At 48.5% G+C, this 25,533-nt stretch overlaps 1 protein-coding gene across 4 annotated transcripts in view; it reads right to left on the reverse strand.

Annotated features, from left to right (window-relative positions):
- The window catches only part of WAPL (WAPL cohesin release factor), a 769,297-nt gene that overhangs the window by 597,487 nt on the left and 146,277 nt on the right, over positions 1–25,533 (reverse strand). For all 4 annotated transcript variants that reach the window (XM_069240591.1, XM_069240593.1, XM_069240590.1 and 1 more), the window contains exon 5: positions 11,118–11,213. In XM_069240591.1, coding sequence (XP_069096692.1) covers positions 11,118–11,213 — 96 coding nt within the window. The remainder of the gene's footprint in view (positions 1–11,117; positions 11,214–25,533) is intronic.

The raw sequence follows: 25,533 nt of genomic DNA on the forward strand, positions 1-25,533 counted from the left end.
AATTGTTAAAAAAACGGAAAAGTTCATTATGTAAAACCTAGAGTATATATATGGAAAATGTCACTTACCCAGTGTACATCTGTTCGTGGCATTAGTCGCTGCAGATTCACATGCTGTGCACATCCCGCCATCTGGTGTTGGGCTCGGAGTGTTACAAGTTGTTTTTCTTCAAAGAAGTCTTTTCGAGTCACGAGACCGAGGGACTCCTCCCATTTCGACTCCATTGCGCATGGGCGTCGACTCCATCTTAGATTGTTTTCCCCGCAGAGGGTGAGGTAGGAGTTGTGTATGCTAGTAATAGTGCCCATGCAATGGAGTGACTGCGTATGTACATAATAAAGTTTCAAGTAATCTATTTACAAATGTACAAATGTTTAAGATCTACTTCTAAACGGCTACAGACTCCCGGGGAGGCGGGTGGGCGCATGTGAATCTGCAGCGACTAATGCCACGAACAGATGTACACTGGGTAAGTGACATTTTCCGTTCGATGGCATGTGTAGCTGCAGATTCACATGCTGTGCATAGACTAGTAAGCAGTTATCTCCCCAAAAGCGGTGGTTCAGCCTGTAGGAGTTGAAGTAGTTTGGAATAATGTTCTTAGTACAGCTTGACCTACTGTTGCTTGTTGTGCAGTTAGCACATCTACACAGTAGTGCTTGGTAAATGTATGAGGCGTAGACCATGTCGCTGCCTTACATATTTCGTTCATTGGAATATTTCCTAGAAAGGCCATGGTAGCACCTTTCTTTCTGGTTGAGTGTGCCTTTGGTGTAATAGGCAGTTCTCTTTTAGCTTTAAGATAGCAGGTTTGAATGCACCTAACTATCCATCTAGCAATGCCTTGTTTTGAAATTGGATTTCCTGTATGAGGTTTTTGAAAGGCAATAAATAGTTGTTTTGTCTTTCGAATTAGTTTTGTTCTGTCAATGTAGTACATTAGTGCTCTTTTGATGTCTAATGTATGTAGTGCTCTTTCAGCTACAGAATCTGGCTGTGGGAAGAACACTGGTAATTCTACCGTTTGATTCAAGTGGAACGGTGAGATTACTTTTGGTAAAAATGTGGGATTTGTTTGTAGAACAACTTTATTTTTGTGTATTTGAATAAATGGTTCTTGAATGGTAAACGCTTGAATTTCACTCACTCTTCTTAGAGATGTGATGGCAATTAAAAATGCAACTTTCCACGTTAAGTATTGCATTTCACAAGAGTGCATGGGCTCAAAAGGTGGGCCCATGAGTCGTGTTAAGACAATGTTGAGGTTCCATGAAGGAACTGGTGGCGTTCTTGGTGGTATAATTCTCTTTAGGCCTTCCATAAACGCTTTTATGACTGGTATCCTAAATAATGAAGTTGAGTTCGTAATTTGCAGGTAAGCTGAAATTGTAGCAAGATGTATTTTTATGGAAGAGAAAGCTAGTTTTGCTTTTTGCAGATGTAGTAAGTATCCTACTATATCTTTTGTAGATGCGTGTAAGGGTTGAATTTGATTATTATGGCAGTAATAGACAAATCTTTTCCATTTATTTGCATAGCAGTGTCTAGTGGTAGGCTTTCTAGCCTGTTTTAGGTCCTCCATACATTCTAGTGTGAGGTGTAAGTGTCCGAATTCTAGGATTTCAGGAGCCAAATTGCTAGATTCAGCGATGCTGAATTTGGATGCCTGATATGTTGTTTGTGTTGTGTTAACAGATCTGGTCTGTTTGGTAGTTTGACATGAGGTACTACTGACAGGTCTAGTAGTGTGGTGTACCAAGGTTGCCTTGCCCATGTTGGTGCTATTAGTATGAGTTTGAGTTTGTTTTGACTCGACTTGTTTACTAGATATGGAAGGAGTGGGAGAGGGGGAAAAGCGTAAGCAAATATCCCTGACCAGTTCATCCATAGCGCATTGCCCTGAGACTGATGTTGTGGGTACCTGGATGCGAAGTTTTGGCATTTTGAGTTTTCCTTTGTTGCAAATAGATCTATTTGTGGTGTTCCCCAAATTTGGAAGTAAGTGTTCAGTATTTGGGGGTGAATCTCCCATTCGTGGATCTGTTGGTGATCCCGTGAGAGATTGTCTGCTAACTGATTCTGAATTCCTGGAATAAATTGTGCTATTAGGCGAATGTGGTTGTGAATCGCCTAATGACATATTTTCTGTGTTAGGAGACACAACTGTGTTGAGTGTGTCCCTCCTTGTTCGTTTAGGTATTACATTGTTGTCATGTTGTCTGTTTTGACAAGAATGTATTTGTGGGTTATCATGGGTTGAAATGCTTTCAGCGCTAGAAATACCGCTAACAGTTCTAGGTGATTTATGTGTAACTGTTTTTGCTGTATGTTCCATTGTCCTTGCATGCTGTGATGATTGAGGTGTGCTCCCCACCCAGTCATGGAAGCATCTGTTGTTATCACGTATTGTGGCACTGGGTCTTGGAAAGGCCGCCCTTGGTTTAAATTTATACTGTTCCACCATTGAAGCGAGATGTATGTTTGGCGGTCTATCAACACCAGATCTAAAAGCTGACCCTGTGCTTGTGACCATTGTGATGCTAGGCACTGTTGTAAGGGCCGCATGTGTAACCTTGCATTTGGGACAATGGCTATGCATGAGGACATCATGCCTAGTAGTTTCAGTATTATTTTGACTTGTACTTTTTGTTTTGGATACAAGGCTTGTATTACATTGTGAAATGTTTGTACTCTTTGTGGACTTGGAGTAGCAATCCCTTTTGCTGTGTTGATTGTTGCTCCCAAGTATTGCTGTGTTTGGCACGGCTGCAGGTGTGACTTTGCGTAGTTGATTGAGAAACCTAGTTTGTGTAGGGTTTGTATGACATTTTTTGTGTGTTGTGAACACCGTTTTAGCATATTGGTTTTGATTAACCAATCGTCTAGGTATGGGAACACATGTATTTGCTGCCTTCTGATATGTGCAGCTACTACTGCCAGGCATTTTGTAAAAACCCTTGGCGCAGTTGTTATTCCGAATGGCAACACTTTGAATTGGTAATGTATCCCTTGGAATACAAACCTTAGGTACTTTCTGTGTGAAGGATGTATTGGTATATGGAAATATGCATCCTTTAGGTCTAGTGTTGTCATGTAGTCTTGTTGTTTGAGCAGTGGGATTACGTCTTGTAGAGTAACCATGTGAAAATGGTCTGATTTGATGTAGGTATTTAATGTACTGAGATCTAGTATCGGTCTCAGGCTCTTGTCCTTTTTGGGTATCAGGAAGTACAGTGAGTAAACGCCTGTGTTTAATTGATCTTTTGGTACTAATTCTATTGCTTCTTTCTGTAGCAATGCTTGAACTTCTAGTCCTAGAAGATCTATATGTTGTTTTGACATATTGTGTGTTTTCGGTGGGACGTTTGGAGGGAATTTGAGAAATTCTATGCAATAACCATGCTGGATAATTGCTAAGACCCAAGTGTCTGTTGTTATTTCCTCCCAATGTGTGTAAAATGTGTTTAGTCTCCCCCCCACAGGTGTTGTGTTGGGGATTTGTGACCTTGAAGTCACTGTTTGATTTGAGGAGTTTTGGGACTTTGGAACTGTCCTCCTCTATTTTGTCCCCGAAAACCTCCCCGCTGATACTGGCTTTGGTAAGTGGGCTTTGTTTGTGAGGTTGTGGCTTCTGTGGTTTGCCCTCGAAACTGTGTTTTCCGAAATGTGCCTCTGCTCTGCGGGGAGTAGAGGGCGCCCATGGCTTTGGCCATGTCCGTGTCTTTTTTAAGTTTTTCAATTACAGTGTCCACTTCCGGCCCAAACAACTGCTGTCAGTTGTGGTGCACAGCTGTTCCATTCCAGTGACTGCAGCAGGTTCCTGCTGTCTTCCAAGTTGGTCAGAAGACAAGAGGGACCCAGAGAGGGCCAAAGAACTACCACCAGTGAGCAGAGCTTTTCTGGTGTCCGTGGGACAGCAGTATCCACCAGCCGGTCATTGTAGTCTTGAGGTGCCTGCGGATGCAGGGGAGTGACTGTCACTTCAAGGGATATTCCCTTCTTCTATCTTGGATGCAACCAAAGTCCTTGTGACCCTGGAGGATGCACGGTCACAAATGTTGCAGAAATCTTGCAGGAGCTGGAGAAAATGTTGTTCCTTGAAAAGACTTGCTTGAAGAATCTGAGGATGCCACTCTTGGCGGGTCAGGGGGTGGGGAGCCCTAATGTAACCCTAAAAGGGGGTTGGTCACTCTCTGTAGTGATACACCTATCAGAGGGGGTCAGGGACGTCATCAACCTGGCCTGGTCCGTCAGATCCTCCCAGGGGCCTCTGGCTACCTTATTTCCAAGATGGCAGAATAAACAGGCCACCTGGCTGAGCTCTGTGCACCTCCCTGCAGGAGGAGCTGGACGGGGGGATGGCCACTCCCATCCTTTATATGTTTTGTGCCAGAGCATAAAACAGGGGTTCCTGGATTGGTGCAAACCGCTTTATGCATGGGGGGCACCAAACGTGCCCTTCAAAGCACCCCACCCCGGCTCCGAGATACTTAGTTCTAAAGGAGAGGAGGTCACACCTCCCTCCTACAGGAAACCCTTTGTTTTGCCTTCCCTTGCTTGAGTTAGGCTCAGCAGCAGGAGGACAGAACTGTGTCTGGGGGTCTGCAGCAGCGTGGCCCCTGAAAGTCACCTAGGGGTTCCACAATTTCCACTTCCTCCAGGAGCTGTTTCTGGTACTCTTTCCTCCAACAGCCTTAGGGTCTTCCTTCGGGAATGCAATCTGGCCTCCAGCCTCGGAGTCGATAAAGAGTTGGCCGAAGATCGTTGTGGAGTTGGTGACAAAATCCGATCTCCAGAACCATCGAACGCTGGCAATGGATCCATCGGCGCAGTGGATAGCAGATCTTTCCTAACCGACGCAGTCCGACTCCGAGGCGACTCCATCGACACTCCCGCCACCATCGGGACATACATCGGTGTCGAAGGTCCTTCCACCAACACCAACGGCACCTACACAGCCGGCACCTGACTAGTGCCCTCTGTTGGACAGAATGGCATAAACGGCGTCGGTCTGTAAGAAGCCAGAGCGCCCAGAGAAAATGCCAAGTGACCAGTGGGGCCAGCCGGCGCACCACTACCGGTGCCATGTTCTTAATGATGGCAAACATGGCATTAAGGAATGCCGCTGGATCCGATCCCGGAGTAGGGAAGGCAGGGTACCCTTGTGAAGCCGGCGCCGGATCTTGGACATCCGACTGCCCTGGAGAAAAGCGTGGACTCCAAGGCTCCATCACTCCGAAGACCGACGGCGCCGGTGAAGTCTGTGGAGTCAGAGGTTGGGGAGTCACCGTCGGGCTGACCTCCCACGACTTATGGCGTTGAGTAGAAGGAGACCTCGAACGACTTCTTCTGAAACGACGCCGGAAATCAAAATGACGCCGCTTACGACTCTTCACCAACTTCCCCATCGAAGATCTATGCCGACTCCTTTCCTTCTCCTTTTTAGCCTTTGCTAAAAATTACATAACTTGGCCTCCCGCTCCTCGAGAGCTTTTGGATTCATCCTCTGACACGACCCACACTCCTGTACATTGTGGTCTGAACTCAGACACCAGAGGCAGTCATTATGCGGGTCAGTGACTGACATACGACCTCCGCATTCTCTGCAAGGCTTGAATCCAGACTTCTTCGGAACAGACATTATCAGGTAAACACAAAGTATCCCTTCAACAGCGATCGACACAAGAGCTGGTAGAAATAACCGTTATCGAAGGCACGGAAAAAAGGGAACTGACGTCAGCACGACGGCAAGAACCTCTTATTGCCGCGATGACGTCAGACAGAGTCGGGCAATTGTGATGTCCTTGCCGATGTGCAGAGCTGGAAAGAAAATTTCCGTTGAATGCTGCACATTGGGGAGAATTCATTAGGTTAGGAATCCACAGGTAGTTGTATCCATCAGAAACACAAGTTATTCCCAGCTGTAGAACAAAAGTTCCAGCGATGACAGCGCTTAAAAAGACACTGAATGCTGGATGGGTTATTATTTTGGAGTCCCCACTAACCTAGCGTGAGGACCCAGAGATGACCTCGACAAAGTCGAGCTGAACAATGTGGTGGTGGTCCAATTGTCCTAGGGCCACCACAGACTGAGTTATGAGCTCAAATGTTTTGTAAAACGAATGCTCTGCAAAGCATTGTGGGGTGATTTTCCCGAGTGCAGTGAATATTGTAGTAGCAGCTCTCCCGCTGTGCTGGGATAGCGGCTTTCGCTTTGAGGATCTTTGTTTTACATAAAGTATTTACCAATGTCAAGTGCTTTAAGGGGAGAGCCACAAGAAATGACTGATTAGGTAACTGAACAATGTGACCAGCGCTCTGATACTGCCGATCGAATTCACTCTGTTGTGTCTGTTTGCTTTGTGAATGCCATAGTCGCCATGCAGCAGGAAGGGGAGAGACAAGAAAAAAAAATAGTTTGCCCCCGTGAAAGTATATTGACAGTTGTGCAATCCATGTAAAGGGGCAGTCTGCAAACCGCGACAAAAACACCTGCAAGGCGGGACAAACGAATATCAATGACATCAAGTGATTTTGGAAAGACAAGCCCAGGAACGAATTAAAGTGATGGCCATGGTTAAAAAGCCCACAATACTTGCAACAGGTCAAAGTGCTTGAGGGCTCAACCTAAAAAGGGACTTCCATAAGTAGGGTCAGACTGGGATCACAATTCGGCTTGGAGCACCAAAAAAGTGGCCCACATTCCCAATGTCTTAATATTTGTTTTGCAGTTTTATATAAGAACTCAGCCCAAAGGCATTGAACCAATAACCATGAGCACTAGCTAAATTGCACAAGACCAGTTTTATTTTTATATTAGGGAGATTATGCGATTTGTGCAGAATCACTGGGTGGTGTTGTGATGCCAGAACTCAAACTTACTCCCCCAGTTCCAACATCAGCAGCTGTGTGACCATAACTCTACATCCCAAGTTTTTTTTGTGCTGACCTCACAGCGAGGCCTGTGCAAACACTTCCCCACCCCTCCATCAAGGCCTAAAAGACACTGTGACCGAGGTGACCACACATGGCCCATGGCAGGGCCACTTCTGTTACTCATCCTCGCCCCAGCCCACTATAGCCTCAGGGAATGGTCTGGCAGGGGAGGGGGCAGTCAAGAAAAACAGGGCTGCTGCTACTCCCAGGGGGCTTAGGTAAGAATGGTGAGCATATTCCCATTCTCCCCACGCACACCATGGCCTGAAAGTGATGGCCCAGTGGGGGAACTGCTTCTGGGCCGGCCAGCCACAGGAGGCATGGGGGCCGAGGTGAGAATGCCCTAAGGGCTAGTTCAAAACTTGCCGACCAGCCTCAATTTTAGAGCATGGCAAGGGAGTGCCCATGATACTGACAACACAGTGGTCTGGCGGGGACTGGGGAAAACATTGAGTCTCTGTGGGCCGGTTTACAGAAGCCCTAAAAAATGGGCCACAGGGACCCTGAAGCACCGGCCCATCAGCGAAAACCCAACTGCCCGCCTTCCCAATCTGACCCTAGCCATAGACAAATTAGGAGTGTTATTGCTCCAACAGTAACTGTCCAACTCAAAATGATAAGTGAGAACACCTATGAATGGGAACACAAGGAAAAACAAATGATTACAGCAATATTCAACACTGAAATGTTGATCGAGTCCTGCGGCAGAACAAGCATGAGACCCCGCGTCAGGCCATATCTGTCTCACTTAAAACACTGGACGCAAAACACACAGGTGATCGCTGGAATGCTTGCAACAATCTCTGTAGGAAAATGCTACTGTTGGCATGGTTACCCCCTAACTTTTTGCCTTTTGTTGATGCTAGTTATGATTGAAAGTGTAATGGGACCTTGCACCAGTGTTCTTTCCCTAAACTGTACCTTTGCCTCCACAACTGGCACAGCCCTACCACACAGATAAGTCCCTTGTAAATGGTACACCTGGAACCAAGGGCCATGTAGCCAGAGAAGGTCTCCAAGGGCTGAAGCATGTATTATGCCACCTTGGGGACTCCTCACTCAGCACATGCACACTGCCTCACAGCCTGTGTGTGCTGGTGGAGAGAAAAAGACTAAGTCGACATGGCCCTCCCCTCAGAGTGCCATGCCCACAACCCACTGCCTGTGGCATAGGTAAGTCTTAAGGCCGGGCGCACTATACCACAGGTGAGGGCATAGCTGCATGAGCACTATGCCCCTATGGTGTCTAAGCCAATACTTAGACATTGTAAGTGCAGAGTAGCCATAAGAGTATATGGTCTGGGAGTTTGTCAAACACTAACTCCACAGTCCCATAATGGCTACACTGAATACTGGGAAGTTTGATATCAAACTTCTCAGCACAATAAATCCACACTGATGCCAGTTTGAGAAATGCACACAGAGGGCATCTTAGAGATGCCCCCTGTATACCAGTCCGACTACTAGTGCTAGGCTGACCAGTTTCTGCCAGCCTGCCACATCCAAACGGGTTTCTGGCCACATGGGGTGAGTGCCCTTGTGCATCCTGTGGCCAGGAACAAAGCCTGTACTGGGTGGAGGTGCAGGAACTGTAACACCTGGCAGTGAGCCTCAAAGGCTCAAGTCTGGTGTTACAGCGCCCAGGCACTCCCAGCTAGTGGAGATGTACCTCCCCCCCCTGACAGACCCCACTTTTGGCTGCAAGTCCAGAGGAGATAATGAGAAAAACAAGGAGTCACCTACCAGTCTGGACAGCCTCTAAGGTGCCCTGAGCTGAGGTGACCCCAGCCTTTAGAAATCCTCCATCTTGGTTTTGGAGGATTCCCCCTACAGGAATAGGGATGTGCCCCCCTCCCCTCAGGGAGGAGGCACAAAGAGGGTGTAGCCACCCTCCAGGACAGTAGCCATTGGCTACTGCCCCCCAGACCTAAACACCCCCCTAAATCAAGTGTTTAGGGGAGACCCTGAACCCAGGAAACCAGATTCCTGACGACCTGCAACAAGAAGGACTGCTGACCTGAAAGCCCTCCAGAGACGACGGAGACGACAACTGACTTGGCCCCAGCCCTACCGGACTGTCTCCAGACTCAAAGAACCTGCCCAGCGACGCATCCAGCGGGACCAGCGACCTCTGAGGACTCAGAGGAATGCCCTGCACCTAAAGTACCAAGAACCTCCAGAGGACAGCTGCTCGGTCCAAGGAACAAGGAAACAACCAAGTTTAAAGGGACTCCAGCCTCACTCCGGAAGCGTGAGTCCCCAACACTCTGCACCCGACGCCCCCGCCTCGTGTCCAGAAGTACCAACACTGCATAGAGGACCCCCAGGCGACCTCCCTGCACCCCCACAGCGACGCCTGCAGAGAGAATACAGAGGCTCCCCCTGACAGCGGTTGCCCGGTAACAAAGAACCAGACACCTGGAAGAAGCACTGCACCCCCAGCCCCTAGGCCCAAGATAAACCAACTACCGGTGCAGGAGTAACCATCAGGCAGTCCTCATCATTGCCCAGTCAGTGGCTGGCCCGAGAAGCCCCCCTGTGCCCTGCCTGCATCGCCAGAATGACCCACGGGTCTCTCCATTGATTTCAACCTAAAACCCGACACCTACTTCACACACTGCACCTGGCCGCCCATGTGCCGCTAAGGGTGTACTTTGTGTGCCTGTTTGTGACCCACCCCTCCTCCGCAGTGCTCTACAAGCCCCCCCGGGCATACTCCGAGGACACAGGTATGTACCTTCTACCAGACTGGAACCAGAGCACCCCTAGTCTCCATAGGCACCTATGTTATTTGGGTTCTACTTTGACCTCTGCAGCTGACCAGCCCTGTGTTGCTGGTGCTGGGTGTTTGGGGTTGACTTGAACCCCCAACGGTGGGCTGCCAATGCCCCATGAGACTGATCTTGTAAGTGCTTTACTTACCTGAAAAACTAACCAATACTTACCTCCTCCAGGAACTGTTGATTTTTGCACTGTGTCCACTTTTAAAATAGCTTATTGCCATTTTTGCCAAAACTGCATACATTACTGTTTTAATCCAAAGTTCCATATTTACTTATGCCAAGTACCTTACAATTGATCTACTTACTTGAATTCTGAATCTTGTGGTTCTAAAATAAATTAAGAACAGAATATTTTTCTGTATAAAAACATATTGGCCTGGAGTTAAGTCTGAGTGTGTGGTCTCATTTACTGCCTGTGTGTACAACAAATGCTTAACACTACCCTCTGATAAGCCTACTGCTCGACCAAACTACCACAAAATAGAGCATTAGTATTATCTATATTTTGCCAATATCAATCTCGAAGGGGAATCCTTGGACTCTGTGCACACTATCTCTCCCTTTGATATGGTATATACAGAGCCAACTTCCTACAATCTCCATTAGCAGCTGTGTGGGACACATTCCAGATCAAGTTGTTTTTTTTGCCCTCAGTACCATAAAAGACCGAGGCCTGAGACATGCAAATCAGATTGCTTTTGCTCTGATAGAAACCAACCGTACCAAAAACATGCATCACCCACCACTAAAGCAAGGCTGGTCCGAGATGGTCTGTCTCTAAGCGCTGCAAAGAGGGCCAGGAGCTGTCTAGTCACTAAATCTACCAAACATCTATAGAGATCTGGCCAAACATTACACCCTTCTGAGATAAGCCCACACAGAGGCAGAAAGTGTACAATTACGAGAAATAAATAAAACTCAAGCTTCATGGCAAATCAAAAACAGAACTGTATGAATTAATGAAAGCACAAAGTGGAATTGTCCCAGCAAATGTCCAGCAAATGTCCAACCCTTGTCGCTCAATGCAGGTATCCTTTATTTCTTTAGTTGTGACAACATTCAACTTCATGACTCACTGCACAAATACATTATTTCTCCAAAAGGTACAGACAATGAGATCTTGGGTACAAAAAGCTGTGTACTGATGAACTGCCCAAACATCGCATTTCATAGTCATGCTGTTCAAATATATGAAAAATGGAATGCACCTCATTTTCCTACCTACACGTCAAGTCTTAATACTGACTGAAAGTCATTGCAACTTTGCTGAAATTGCAATAAACAGGTTTCAGAGCTCCCCACTTATTATGCAAACTATTCCCATTAAGAAGAATTTCAAAAATTCCCCATACAAGCGCCTTCAGCCAATCACTTAGAAGTAGGACACTGATTACTTACTGCAGCATTTTGAACAAGGAACAATGGAGGAGCAGGCAGCGTCTCAGATTCTGGCTGATTCCAATGTCTTGCATTATACACTGCTTTCGTCGGAGACTGAAAAATAAAATAAATATTTTTAGTGATAACAAAGCTCACAAAGTTACATCTCCATTATATATCCTTAAATAATATTTTATTTCTGCTATTATATAATTATCAACAGAAACATATGCTCAAACATCTATTGTGGACTCGACTATGTTTATCAGGGTATCATAATCCCATTAAATGCCACTACAGGATCCAAATGCATTAAACGGCAGAGTTACCTATAAAACGCCAAATGTAGAGTAAATATCAAGAACCTCAATGATACAAGATGTGGTGCACCCTAATCGGAATAGAATCTGACAAGATTGCTAGAATGTATTCACAGCATGATATGGAGAGACTATAACTCCATAGTTTGAGAGCAGGAGGACAGCAGAAGTTGTTTGCAAAACACAACAATCTCATCATTCAAAGTTTTCCTTTTTAGGTCAAGCACACGCGTTCTGACGTGTTGTAATCTATCTGTGGGCTTTTAACCACACCCACAGCACGCATGTCACTATCACTCATTCATAGGCCTGCCTTTCAAAAATCCTTTTGTTATGGATGGTAAATGCTTTAAGTATGTCCCTCCTTGGGGCAGTTTTCTTACAGCCTTGGCCATCGACCCTATTAAATAGATAATTGCACATTTGCCGATTTGTTTCACTGCAAACTTTTTTCTTTTTGTCTCTCTCCTTTGCGCTCAGGTGTGCAGTCTCTGACTGCCAAGAGACCAGAAGCCGGATACCTGATAGGACTGCATAGAATTCAAACCGAAAATGCTGAGGGCACGAGGAAAGCAAAGGGAGGCACACTATGCTAAGCAAGGGCAGAAGGAGCCACCATCATTGAGAGATTAGACTTTAGAGCGATGAGGAGAACGTGGCTGAAGACGGAGAAGGCTTGGATGCTGAGAAAAAGATCATAGACATCAGGCAGGAACATAAGAAGATGAATGAGAATTGCTCTCAGGTAACACAGAAAAAGATGGGAGAGGAAGATGCTGAGAACTTTTAACTCTAGACCACAAAATATTGCATCAGGGCTGAAAATGTCACTGACTGGAAGCAAGTCGAGACAGAGTCCCTCCAGTCCCAAAGGGCACTGCAGGCGGTCGAGCCTCAGAACATACCAATGTTGAAATACTATCAAACATGAAAGCAAACCAAGAAGACAGCAGCTGAAATTTCGACTCCCAAGAAAAGACTGGTAACCTCATTCGATGCTGAAGAACGCACATTTGAAACTGAGCGCAAGAAAAGATGGCTGAAGGCCGAAATGGCCGCAATCTTACAAAAAAAAATAAGGATTTTGATGCCTCTCTCCAGGGATTTCAAATACCGTTGAAAGTTTTGGAGAATGCTCAGGAGGAGAAAGATTTGTAGGAAATGAAACTCATTACGCCTGAGCCACAAGAAGGAGGAACAAGAATATTCTATGAAGTGGAGGACTCAGTCACATGGCTTGCTCCAAGACTCTTAGGGGTCCGACAGTATTGGACAGTGGCAAGACCCCCAATGCAGATTCACCCAAGGAAGGTGGGGACACGTTTCCATCGAGGCCATCACCCCCAATAAGATAGCCATATATAACTGAATCGCATAAAGGGCAGCAGGGCAATTTGGAGTACAGTTGGATGTAGAGAAGTCGCTGACATGTTTTCTTCTAGAAGCATTCGTACCCTCACATAGCACAAGCCAATTCCTGCCAATGCTCCCGAGCATCTTGGCCCAGGGGAAAGGGGCATCGGTGGAGACTGTTTTGGGAGGTGTGTTGCGATAGTGGCGCATCGTAAACTTGAATGCCCTTGTTGACAGGTTTGCCCTTCAACACTGGGAGCAGGTGGCTGAGTTAATGAAGCCCCTGTCAGAAAAATACCAGAAGAGGACAAGCGCCCTCGAAGAGCGGAAGAGCATAGCGAACATATGCTTAAAATCAGCCCTCGATGCGGCAGACACAGCAGGAAGACAACTTGTTACAGGAACAACCTTAAGGAGGCACATCTTGCGAAGAATCTCAGGGTTCAAGAACAGAAATAGATAGGGGCCTTACCATCTATAGGGTGGCAGGTGAGGGGAGCCATCCCCACTAGAAGAGTAACAGGAAGAGGAGGTAAGTCGTCACAACACATCAAGCCTTCTAACACACAACCCAGACACGAACACCAGCACAACAGTGTCAATTCCCAGTGCCACACAGACAACAAAAAGGTGTGTTTTCCATCCTACACAGAGCAGTGAGCCACCTGTCCGTGCACTGTCCGTCATCCCCTCAAAGCACTCTCCCCTTACATGGTTGATTTTCGATGGAAGTTGGTGGAAGTCTCTGGATAAGACTTTGTTCTGCTATGGTGAAGACCTTTTCTGATTTTTCGATGATCCTCTTTTCTTTCCCCTCCTTCCTTTCAAAGACCAGGGAGCTTCAACAATGCTTCCAGAAACATTGGCAGGAAGAGTATCTAAAGATGACGACCATGCGTGGAGACTTCTGGGGAGGGCAACTGATGTCCGGAGATGTTGGGCTAAGCATGAAACGGTCAGAATTGACTACACCAAAAAAAAAAAAAAAAAATCTGCCACTAGATGGCAAAATAATGTACAGCATGTAAATCCAGAAAAGATTCACGCTGCCAAAGCAGAATTCCTAAAAAAAATATGTGGCAAGAGCTCCAAAGATCAGGATTCTCGAGTTTGCAGCTGTGGCAGAGAATGGGCAACATGGAATAGACTATTTTTGTTTATAATAAAGAAGATTGGAGGGCTGTGAGGAGTCTGTAAAAGGGGTCAGATTAACCAACCAACCCGTGAAATGACCGTGTAGGGCAGGAGCTAAACGTGGTACTGTGTTAGTGGAGATGGGAGTTTGCTACAAAGATACTGTAGCCAAACCAGTGACTAAGAAAAGTGATATGACCCACCAGATGCCAAATCACTGTGCGCAGAGAATGGCACTCGGGATAAATCATTTCTGCTCAGTTTCTCTTCTTTTATCACTAGATAACTGTTCTAGCGTCAAGAGGCACCCAGGCGAAAGTTTGTTCTCTAGAAGTTCCCCATTCATTCACAATGCTTCTTTTTCATCTCTCTCTACCCCACCTCATTCCTTTCTCCTTTTCCTTGGCTACTGATCCCACTCACATTTGGCCCTTGGAATCTACAGGATAACAGTAAGTTTTGAAAAGACCTTTAAAAGAATTGGCAAAGCCTGTATGCATCTGGATTTGAAAAGCAGACAAATTGGTAAAAGAGAGAGAAAAAAAAAAAAACATACTGCTGCCTAGGTGTAAACTGTATGCTTGAAATACACTTAAACAAGTATTGGCAAAGCTAGTATGTTTCGACATTCTTTTTGTTGATATAACTGGTTTACAAACATCAGAAAAATGTTATGTTTGTATTTGGTCCAAATCCTAATCCCAGTCCAAATCCAAATCCTAGTCCCAGTCCAAATCCTAATCCCAATCCCAGTCCAAATCCTAATCCCAATCCCAGTCCAAATCCTAATCCCAATCCAAATCCTAATCCCAATCCCAGTCCAAATCCCAATCCCAATCCCAATCCCAGTCCAAATCCCAATCCCAGTCCAAATCCTAATCCTAATCCCAGTCCAAATCCAGTCCCAGTCCCAATCCTAATCCAGTCCCAGTCCCAGTCCCAAATCCAGTCCCAATCCCAATCCCAGTCCCAATCCCAGTCCCAAATCCAGTCCCAAATCCAGTCCCAGTCCCAGTCCCAGTCCCAGTCCCAGTCCCAGTCCCAATCCTAATCCCAGTCCCAGTCCTAATCCAGTCCCAGTCCCAATCCCATACCAGTCCCAATCCCAGTCCCAATCCCAGTCCCAGTCCCAATCCAGTCCTAATCCCAATCCAAATCCAGTCCTAATCCCAGTCCCAGTCCCAATCCCAATCCAGTCGCAATCCCAATCCCAATCCAGTCCCAATCCCAATCCAGTCCTAATCCCAGTCCCAATCCCAATCCCAATCCAGTCCTAATCCCAGTCCCAGTCCCAGTCCCAATCCAAATCCAGTCCTAATCCCAGTCCCAGTCCCAATCCCAATCCAAATCCAGTCCTAATCCCAGTCCCAGTCCCAGTCCCAGTCCCAATCCCAATCCCAGTCCCAGTCCCAATCCCAATCCCAATCCCAGTCCAAATCCAGTCCCAATCCCAATCCCAATCCCAGTCCAAATCCAGTCCCAATCCCAATCCCAGTCCCAGTCCCAATCCAGTCCCCGTCCCCGTCCCAATCCAGTCCCCGTCCCAATCCAGTCCCAGTCCAAATCCAGTCCCAGTCCCAGTCCAAATCCAGTCCCAGTCCCAGTCCAAATCCAGTCCCAGTCCAAATCCCAATCCCAATCCCAATCCAGTCCCAATCCCAGTCCCAATCCCAGTCCCAATCCCAGTCCCAATCCCAGTCCCAATCCCAGTCCCAGTCCCAATCCAAATCCAGTCCTAATCCCAGTCCTAATCCCAATCCAAATCCAGTCCTAATCCCAGTCCCAGTCCCAATCCCAGTCCCAGTCCCAATCCAGTCCCAATCCCAATCCCAGTCCAAATCCAGTCCCAGTCCCAATCCCAATCCCAGTCCAAATCCAGTCCCAATCCCAGTCCCAATCCCAATCCCAATCCCAATCCAGTCCCAGTCCCCGTCCCAATCCAGTCCCAGTCCCAGTCCCAGTCCCAGTCCCAGTCCCAATCCCAGTCCCAGTCCCAATCCCAGTCCCAGTCCCAATCCAAATCCAGTCCTAATCCCAGTCCCAGTCCCAATCCCAATCCCAGTCCCAGTCCCAATCCCAATCCAAATCCAGTCCCAATCCCAGTCCCAATCCCAATCCCAGTCCCCGTCCCAATCCCAGTCCCAGTCCCCGTCCAAATCCCAGTCCCAGTCCCCGTCCAAATCCAGTCCCAGTCCCCGTCCAAATCCAGTCCCAGTCCCCGTCCAAATCCAGTCCCAGTCCCCGTCCAAATCCAGTCCCAGTCCCCGTCCAAATCCAGTCCCAGTCCCCGTCCCAATCCAGTCCCCGTCCCAATCCAGTCCCCGTCCCAATCCAGTCCCCGTCCCAATCCAGTCCCCGTCCCAATCCAGTCCCCGTCCCAATCCAGTCCCCGTCCCAATCCAGTCCCAGTCCCAATCCAGTCCCAGTCCCAATCCAGTCCCAGTCCAAATCCAGTCCCAGTCCAAATCCAGTCCCAGTCCAAATCCAGTCCCAGTCCAAATCCAGTCCCAGTCCAAATCCAGTCCAAATCCAGTCCCAGTCCAAATCCAGTCCCAGTCCCAGTCCAAATCCAGTCCCAGTCCCAGTCCAAATCCAGTCCCAGTCCAAATCCAGTCCCAGTCCAAATCCAGTCCCAGTCCAAATCCAGTCCAAATCCAGTCCCAGTCCAAATCCAAATCCAGTCCCAGTCCAAATCCAAATCCAGTCCCAGTCCCAGTCCAAATCCAGTCCCAGTCCCAGTCCAAATCCAGTCCCAGTCCAAATCCAGTCCCAGTCCCAGTCCCAGTCCAAATCCAGTCCCAGTCCCAGTCCAAATCCAGTCCCAGTCCAAATCCAGTCCCAGTCCCAGTCCAAATCCAGTCCCAGTCCCAGTCCAAATCCAGTCCCAGTCCCAGTCCAAATCCAGTCCCAGTCCCAGTCCCAGTCCCAGTCCAAATCCAGTCCCAGTCCCAGTCCAAATCCAGTCCCAGTCCCAGTCCCAGTCCCAGTCCCAGTCCAAATCCAGTCCCAGTCCCAGTCCAAATCCAGTCCCAGTCCCAGTCCAAATCCAGTCCCAGTCCCAGTCCCAGTCCAAATCCAGTCCCAGTCCCAGTCCCAGTCCAAATCCAGTCCCAGTCCAAATCCAGTCCCAGTCCCAGTCCAAATCCAGTCCCAGTCCCAGTCCAAATCCAGTCCCAGTCCCAGTCCAAATCCAGTCCCAGTCCCCGTCCAAATCCAGTCCCAGTCCCCGTCCAAATCCAGTCCCAGTCCCCGTCCAAATCCAGTCCCAGTCCCAGTCCCCGTCCAAATCCAGTCCCAGTCCTAGTCCAAATCCAGTCCCAGTCCCAGTCCTAGTCCAAATCCAGTCCCAGTCCAAATCCAGTCCAAATCCAGTCCCAGTCCAAATCCAGTCCAAATCCAGTCCCAGTCCCAGTCCCAGTCCCAGTCCAAATCCAGTCCCAGTCCCAGTCCAAATCCAGTCCCAGTCCCAGTCCCAGTCCCAGTCCAAATCCAGTCCCAGTCCAAATCCAGTCCCAGTCCCAGTCCAAATCCAGTCCCAGTCCAAATCCAGTCCCAGTCCCAGTCCCAGTCCCAGTCCAAATCCAGTCCCAGTCCCAGTCCAAATCCAAATCCAGTCCCAGTCCCAGTCCCAGTCCAAATCCAGTCCCAGTCCCAGTCCCAGTCCAATTCCCAATCCAATTCCCAATCCAAGTCCCAATCCAAATCCAAATCCCAATCCAATTCCCAATCCAAGTCCCAATCCAAGTCCCAGTCCAAATCCAGTCCAAATCCAAGTCCCAGTCCAAATCCAGTCCAAATCCAAGTCCCAGTCCAAATCCAGTCCCAGTCCAAATCCAGTCCCAGTCCAAATCCAGTCCCAGTCCAAATCCAGTCCCAGTCCAAATCCAGTCCCAGTCCAAATCCAGTCCCAGTCCAAATCCAGTCCCAGTCCAAATCCAAATCCAGTCCCAGTCCAAATCCAAATCCAAATCCAGTCCCAGTCCAAATCCAAATCCAGTCCCAGTCCCAGTCCAAATCCAGTCCCAGTCCCAGTCCAAATCCAGTCCCAGTCCCAGTCCAAATCCAGTCCCAGTCCAAATCCAGTCCCAGTCCCAGTCCAAATCCAGTCCCAGTCCAAATCCAGTCCCAGTCCAAATCCAGTCCCAGTCCCAGTCCAAATCCAGTCCCAGTCCCAGTCCAAATCCAGTCCCAGTCCCAGTCCCAGTCCAAATCCAGTCCCAGTCCCAGTCCCAGTCCCAGTCCAAATCCAGTCCCAGTCCCAGTCCCAGTCCCAGTCCCAGTCCCAGTCCAAATCCAGTCCCAGTCCCAGTCCCAGTCCCAGTCCAAATCCAGTCCCAGTCCCAGTCCCAGTCCCAGTCCAAATCCAGTCCCAGTCCCAGTCCAAATCCAGTCCCAGTCCCAGTCCCAGTCCAAATCCAGTCCCAGTCCCAGTCCAAATCCAGTCCCAGTCCAAATCCAGTCCCAGTCCCAGTCCAAATCCAGTCCCAGTCCCAGTCCCAGTCCAAATCCAGTCCCAGTCCCAGTCCAAATCCAGTCCCAGTCCCAGTCCAAATCCAGTCCCAGTCCCAGTCCCAGTCCAAATCCAGTCCCAGTCCCAGTCCAAATCCAGTCCCAGTCCCAGTCCAAATCCAGTCCCAGTCCCAGTCCAAATCCAGTCCCAGTCCCAGTCCCAGTCCAAATCCAGTCCCAGTCCCAGTCCAAATCCAGTCCCAGTCCCAGTCCAAATCCAGTCCCAGTCCCAGTCCAAATCCAGTCCCAGTCCCAGTCCAAATCCAGTCCCAGTCCCCGTCCAAATCCAGTCCCAGTCCCCGTCCAAATCCAGTCCCAGTCCCCGTCCAAATCCAGTCCCAGTCCTAGTCCAAATCCAGTCCCAGTCCAAATCCAGTCCAAATCCAGTCCCAGTCCAAATCCAGTCCAAATCCAGTCCCAGTCCCAGTCCCAGTCCAAATCCAGTCCCAGTCCCAGTCCAAATCCAGTCCAAATCCAGTCCCAGTCCCAGTCCCAGTCCAAATCCAGTCCCAGTCCCAGTCCAAATCCAGTCCCAGTCCCAGTCCCAGTCCCAGTCCCAGTCCAAATCCAGTCCCAGTCCAAATCCAGTCCCAGTCCCAGTCCAAATCCAGTCCCAGTCCCAGTCCAAATCCAGTCCCAGTCCCAGTCCCAGTCCCAATCCAATTCCCAGTCCCAGTCCCAATCCAATTCCCAGTCCCAGTCCCAATCCAATTCCCAATCCAAGTCCCAGTCCAAATCCCAATCCAATTCCCAATCCAAGTCCCAATCCAATTCCCAATCCCAATCCAATTCCCAATCCAAGTCCCAGTCCAAATCCAAGTCCCAATCCAAATCCAGTCCCAGTCCAAATCCAGTCCCAGTCCCAGTCCAAATCCAGTCCCAGTCCAAATCCAGTCCCAGTCCCAGTCCAAATCCAGTCCCAGTCCCAGTCCCAATCCCAATCCCAGTCCAAATCCAGTCCCCAGTCCAAATCCAAGTCCCAATCCAAGTCCCAATCCAAGTCCCAATCCAAGTCCCAGTCCAAGTCCCAGTCCAAGTCCCAGTCCAAGTCCCAGTCCCAGTCCAAATCCAGTCCCAGTCCAAATCCAGTCCCAGTCCCAGTCCCAGTCCCAGTCCCAGTCCCAGTCCCAGTCCCAATCCAAATCCCAATCCAAGTCCCAGTCCAAGTCCAAGTCCCAGTCCAAATCCAGTCCCAGTCCCAGTCCCAATCCAAATCCCAATCCAAGTCCCAGTCCAAACCCAGTCCCAGTCCCAGTCCAAATCCAGTCCCAGTCCCAGTCCCAGTCCCAGTCCCAGTCCAAATCCAGTCCCAGTCCCAGTCCAAATCCAGTCCCAGTCCCAGTCCCCGTCCAAATCCAGTCCCAGTCCCCGTCCCAATCCAGTCCCAGTCCCGTCCAAATCCAGTCCCAGTCCCGTCCAAATCCAGTCCCCAGTCCCAATCCAAGTCCCAATTCAAGTCCCAATCCAAGTCCCAATCCAAGTCCAGTCCCAGTCCAAATCCAGTCCCAGTCCCAATCCAAGTCCAGTCCCAGTCCCAGTCCAGTCCCAGTCCCAGTCCCGTCCAAATCCAGTCCCCGTCCCAATCCCGTCCAAATCCAGTCCCCAGTCCCAATCCAAGTCCCAATCCAAGTCCCAATCCAAGTCCCAGTCCCAATCCAGTCCCAGTCCAAATCCAGTCCCAGTCCAAATCCAGTCCCAGTCCAAATCCAGTCCCAGTCCAAATCCAGTCCCAGTCCAAATCCAGTCCCAGTCCAAATCCAGTCCCAGTCCCAGTCCCAGTCCAAATCCAATCCACCCAAATCCTAATCCCAATCCAATCCACCCAAATCCCAATCCAATCCACCCAAATCCCAATCCAATCCACCCAAATCCCAATCCAATCCACCCAAATCCCAATCCCAATCCACCCAAATCCCAATCCCAATCCACCCAAATCCTAATCCAGTCCACCCAACTCCTAATCCAGTCCACCCAACTCCTAATCCAGTCCACCCAACTCCTAATCCAGTCCACCCAAATCCAAATCCAGTCCACCCAAATCCAAATCCTAATCCAATCCACCCAAATCCAAATCCAATCCACCCAAATCCTAATCCAATCCACCCAAATCCTAATCCAATCCACCCAAATCCTAATCCAGTCCACCCAAATCCTAATCCAATCCACCCAAATCCTAGTCCTAATCCTACTCCTAATCCAATCCACCCAAATCCTAATCCAATCCACCCAAATCCTAATCCTAATCCAGTCCACCCAAATCCTAATCCTAATCCAGTCCACCCAAATCCTAATCCTAATCCAGTCCACCCTAATCCTAATCCAGTCCACCCAAATCCTAATCCAATCCAGTCCACCCAAATCCTAATCCAATCCAGTCCAGTCCACCCAAATCCTAATCCAATCCAGTCCACCCAAATCCTAATCCAATCCAGTCCACCCAAATCCTAATCCAATCCAGTCCACCCAAATCCAAATCCTAATCCAATCCACCCAAATCCAAATCCAATCCACCCAAATCCTAATCCAATCCACCCAAATCCTAATCCAATCCACCCAAATCCTAATCCAGTCCACCCAAATCCTAATCCAATCCACCCAAATCCTAGTCCTAATCCTACTCCTAATCCAATCCACCCAAATCCTAATCCTAATCCAGTCCACCCAAATCCTAATCCTAATCCAGTCCACCCAAATCCTAATCCTAATCCAGTCCACCCTAATCCTAATCCAGTCCACCCAAATCCTAATCCAATCCAGTCCACCCAAATCCTAATCCAATCCAGTCCAGTCCACCCAAATCCTAATCCAATCCAGTCCACCCAAATCCTAATCCAATCCAGTCCACCCAAATCCTAATCCAATCCAGTCCACCCAGATCCTAATCCAATCCAGTCCACCCAAATCCTAATCCAATCCAGTCCACCCAAATCCTAATCCAATCCAGTCCACCCAAATCCTAATCCAATCCAGTCCACCCAAATCCTAATCCAATCCAGTCCACCCAAATCCTAATCCAATCCAGTCCACCCAAATCCTAATCCAATCCACCCAAATCCTAATCAAGTCCAATCCAATCCACCCAAATCCTAATCAAGTCCAATCCACTCCACCCAAATCCTAATCAAGTCCAATCCACCCAAATCAAGTCCAATCCACCCAAATCAAGTCCAATCCACCCAAATCAAGTCCAATCCACTCCACCCAAATCCTAGTCCTAATCCAATCTACCCAAATCCTAATCCCAATCCCAATCCACCCAAATCCCAATCCAATCCACCCAAATCCTAATCCCAATCCAATCCACCCAAATCCCAATCCAATCCACCCAAATCCTAATCCCAATCCCAATCCCAATCCAGTCCACCCAAATCCTAATCCTAATCCAGTCCAGTCCAGTCCACCCAAATCCTAATCCAATCCAGTCCACCCAAATCCTAATCCTAATCCAGTCCACCCAAATCCTAATCCTAATCCAATCCACCCAAATCCTAATCCAATCCAATCCACCCAAATCCTAATCCAGTCCACCCAAATCCTAATCCAATCCACCCAAATCTTAATCCAATCCAGTCCACCCAAATCTTAATCCAATCCAGTCCACCCAAATCTTAATCCAATCCAGTCCACCCAAATCCTAATCCAATCCAGTCCACCCAAATCCTAATCCAATCCAGTCCACCCAAATCCTAATCCAATCCAGTCCACCCAAATCCTAATCCAATCCAGTCCACCCAAATCCTAATCCAATCCACCCAAATCCTAATCAAGTCCAATCCAATCCACCCAAATCCTAATCAAGTCCAATCCACTCCACCCAAATCCTAATCAAGTCCAATCCACCCAAATCAAGTCCAATCCACCCAAATCAAGTCCAATCCACCCAAATCAAGTCCAATCCACTCCACCCAAATCCTAGTCCTAATCCAATCTACCCAAATCCTAATCCCAATCCACCCAAATCCCAATCCAATCCACCCAAATCCTAATCCCAATCCAATCCACCCAAATCCCAATCCAATCCACCCAAATCCTAATCCCAATCCCAATCCCAATCCAGTCCACCCAAATCCTAATCCTAATCCAGTCCAGTCCAGTCCACCCAAATCCTAATCCAATCCAGTCCACCCAAATCCTAATCCTAATCCAGTCCACCCAAATCCTAATCCTAATCCAATCCACCCAAATCCTAATCCAATCCAATCCACCCAAATCCTAATCCAGTCCACCCAAATCCTAATCCAATCCACCCAAATCTTAATCCAATCCAGTCCACCCAAATCTTAATCCAATCCAGTCCACCCAAATCTTAATCCAATCCAGTCCACCCAAATCCTAATCCAATCCACCCAAATCCTAATCCAATCCACCCAAATCCTAATCCAATCCACCCAAATCCTAATCCAATCCACCCAAATCCTAATCCAATCCACCCAAATCCTAATCCAATCCACCCAAATCCTAATCCAATCCACCCAAATCCTAATCCTAATCCTAATCCAATCCACCCAAATCCTAATCCTAATCCAATCCACCCAAATCCTAATCCAATCCACCCAAATCCTAATCCTAATCCAATCCACCCAAATCCTAATCCAATCCACCCTAATCCTAATCCTAATCCAATCCACCCAAATCCTAATCCAATCCACCCTAATCCTAATCCTAATCCTAATCCACCCAAATCCTAATCCAATCCAATCCACCCAAATCCTAATCCAATCCAGTCCAGTCCACCCAAATCCTAATTCAATCCAGTCCACCCAAATCCTAATCCAATCCACCCAAATCCTAATCCAATCCAGTCCACCCAAATCCTAATCCAATCCAGTCCACCCAAATCCTAATCCCAATCCAGTCCACCCAAATCCTAATCCCAATCCAGTCCACCCAAATCCTAATCCCAATCCAGTCCACCCAAATCCTAATCCCAATCCCAATCCAGTCCACCCAAATCCTAATCCCAATCCAGTCCACCCAAATCCTAATCCCAATCCCAATCCAGTCCACCCAAATCCTAATCCAATCCAGTCCACCCAAATCCTAATCCCAATCCAGTCCACCCAAATCCTAATCCCAATCCAGTCCACCCAAATCCTAATCCCAATCCCAATCCCAATCCAGTCCACCCAAATCCTAATCCCAATCCCAATCCCAATCCAGTCCACCCAAATCCTAATCCCAATCCCAATCCAGTCCACCCAAATCCTAATCCCAATCCAGTCCACCCAAATCCTAATCCCAATCCCAATCCCAATCCCAATCCAGTCCACCCAAATCCAATCCAGTCCACCCAAATCCAATCTCCAATCCAGTCCACCCAAATCCAATCCAATCCACCCAAATCCAATCCAATCTCCAATCCAATCCACCCAAATCCAATCAGCCCAGCCCAGTCCAGTCCAGTCCAATCCAATCCACCCAGCCCAATCCAATCCACCCAGCCCAGTCCAATCCACCCAGCCAAATCAAATCCAATCCACACAGCCCAGTCCAATCCACCCAGTCCAATCCAGTCCAATCTACCCAGTCCAATCCAATCCACCCAGTCCAGTCCAATCCACCCAGCCCAGTCCAATCCAATCCAATCCACCCAGCCCAATCCAATCCAATCCACCCAGCCCAATCCAATCCAATCCAATCCACCCAGCCCAATCCAATCCAATCCAATCCACCCAGCCCAATCCAATCCACCCAGCCCAATCCAATCCACCCAGCCCAATCCAATCCAATCCAACCAGCCCAGTCCAGTCCAGTCCAGTCCAGTCCAATCCAACCAGCCCAGTCCAAATCCAATCCAACCAGCCCAGCCCAGTCCAGTCCAGTCCAGCCCAGTCCAGTCCAATCCAACCAGCCCAATCCAATCCAACCAGCCCAGTCCAGTCCAGCCCAATCCAACCAGCCCAATCCAATCCACCCAGCCCAATCCAATCCACCCAGCCCAATCCAATCCACCCAGCCCAGTCCAGCCCAATCCAATCCAATCCAACCAGCCCAATCCGCCCAGCCCAATCCAATCAGCCCAATCTAATCAGCCCAGCCCAATCCAATCAGCCCAGCCCAATCCAATCAGCCCAGCCCAATCCAATCAGCCCAGCCCAATCCAATCAGCCCAGCCAGCCCAGCTCAATCCAATCCAATCAGCCCAGCCCAATCCAATCCAATCCACCCAGCCAGCCCAGTCCAATCCAATCCAATCCACCCAGCCCAATCCAATCAGCCCAAGCCAATCCACCCAGCCCAGTCCAAGCCAATCCACCCAGCCCAGTCCAAGGCACCCAGCCCAATCCAGCCCAATCCAATCCACCCAATCCAATCCAATCCAATCCAATCCAATCCACCCAGCCCAAACAGCCCAATCCAATCAGCCCAATCCAATCAGCCCAATCCAATCAGCCCAATCCAATCAGCCCAATCCAATCAACCTAATCCAATCCAATCAGCCCAATCCAATCCAATCAGCCCAATCCAATCAGCCCAATCCAATCCAATCCAATCCACCCAGCCCAATCCAATCCACCCAGCCCAATCCAATCCAATCCAATCCAATCCAATCCACCCAGCCCAATCCAATCCAATCCACCCAGCCCAATCCAATCCAATCCAATCCAATCCACCCGTCCAAATCCAAATCCAGTCCAATCCAATCAAAATCCAGTCCAATCCAATCAAAATCCAGTCCAATCCAATCAAAATCCAATCCAATCCAATCCAATCCAATCCAATCCAAATCCAATCCAATCAGCCCAATCCAATCCAATCAGCCCAATCCAATCCAATCAGCCCAATCCAATCCAATCAGCCCAATCCAATCCACCCAGCCCAATCCAATCCAATCAGCCCAATCCAATCCACCCAGCCCAATCCAATCCACCCAGCCCAATCCAATCCAATCCACCCAGCCCAATCCAATCCACCCAGCCCAATCCAATCCAATCCAATCCACCCAGCCCAATCCAATCCACCCAGCCCAATCCAATCCAATCCAATCCAATCCACCCAGCCCAATCCAATCCAATCCAATCCAATCCACCCAGCCCAATCCAATCCACCCAGCCCAATCCAATCCAATCCAATCCAATCCAATCCACCCAGCCCAATCCAATCCAGTCCAGTTCAGT

The sequence above is a fragment of the Pleurodeles waltl genome, chromosome 6 (genome assembly GCF_031143425.1).
Source record: "Pleurodeles waltl isolate 20211129_DDA chromosome 6, aPleWal1.hap1.20221129, whole genome shotgun sequence".
Classification (NCBI taxonomy): Eukaryota; Metazoa; Chordata; class Amphibia; order Caudata; family Salamandridae; genus Pleurodeles; species Pleurodeles waltl.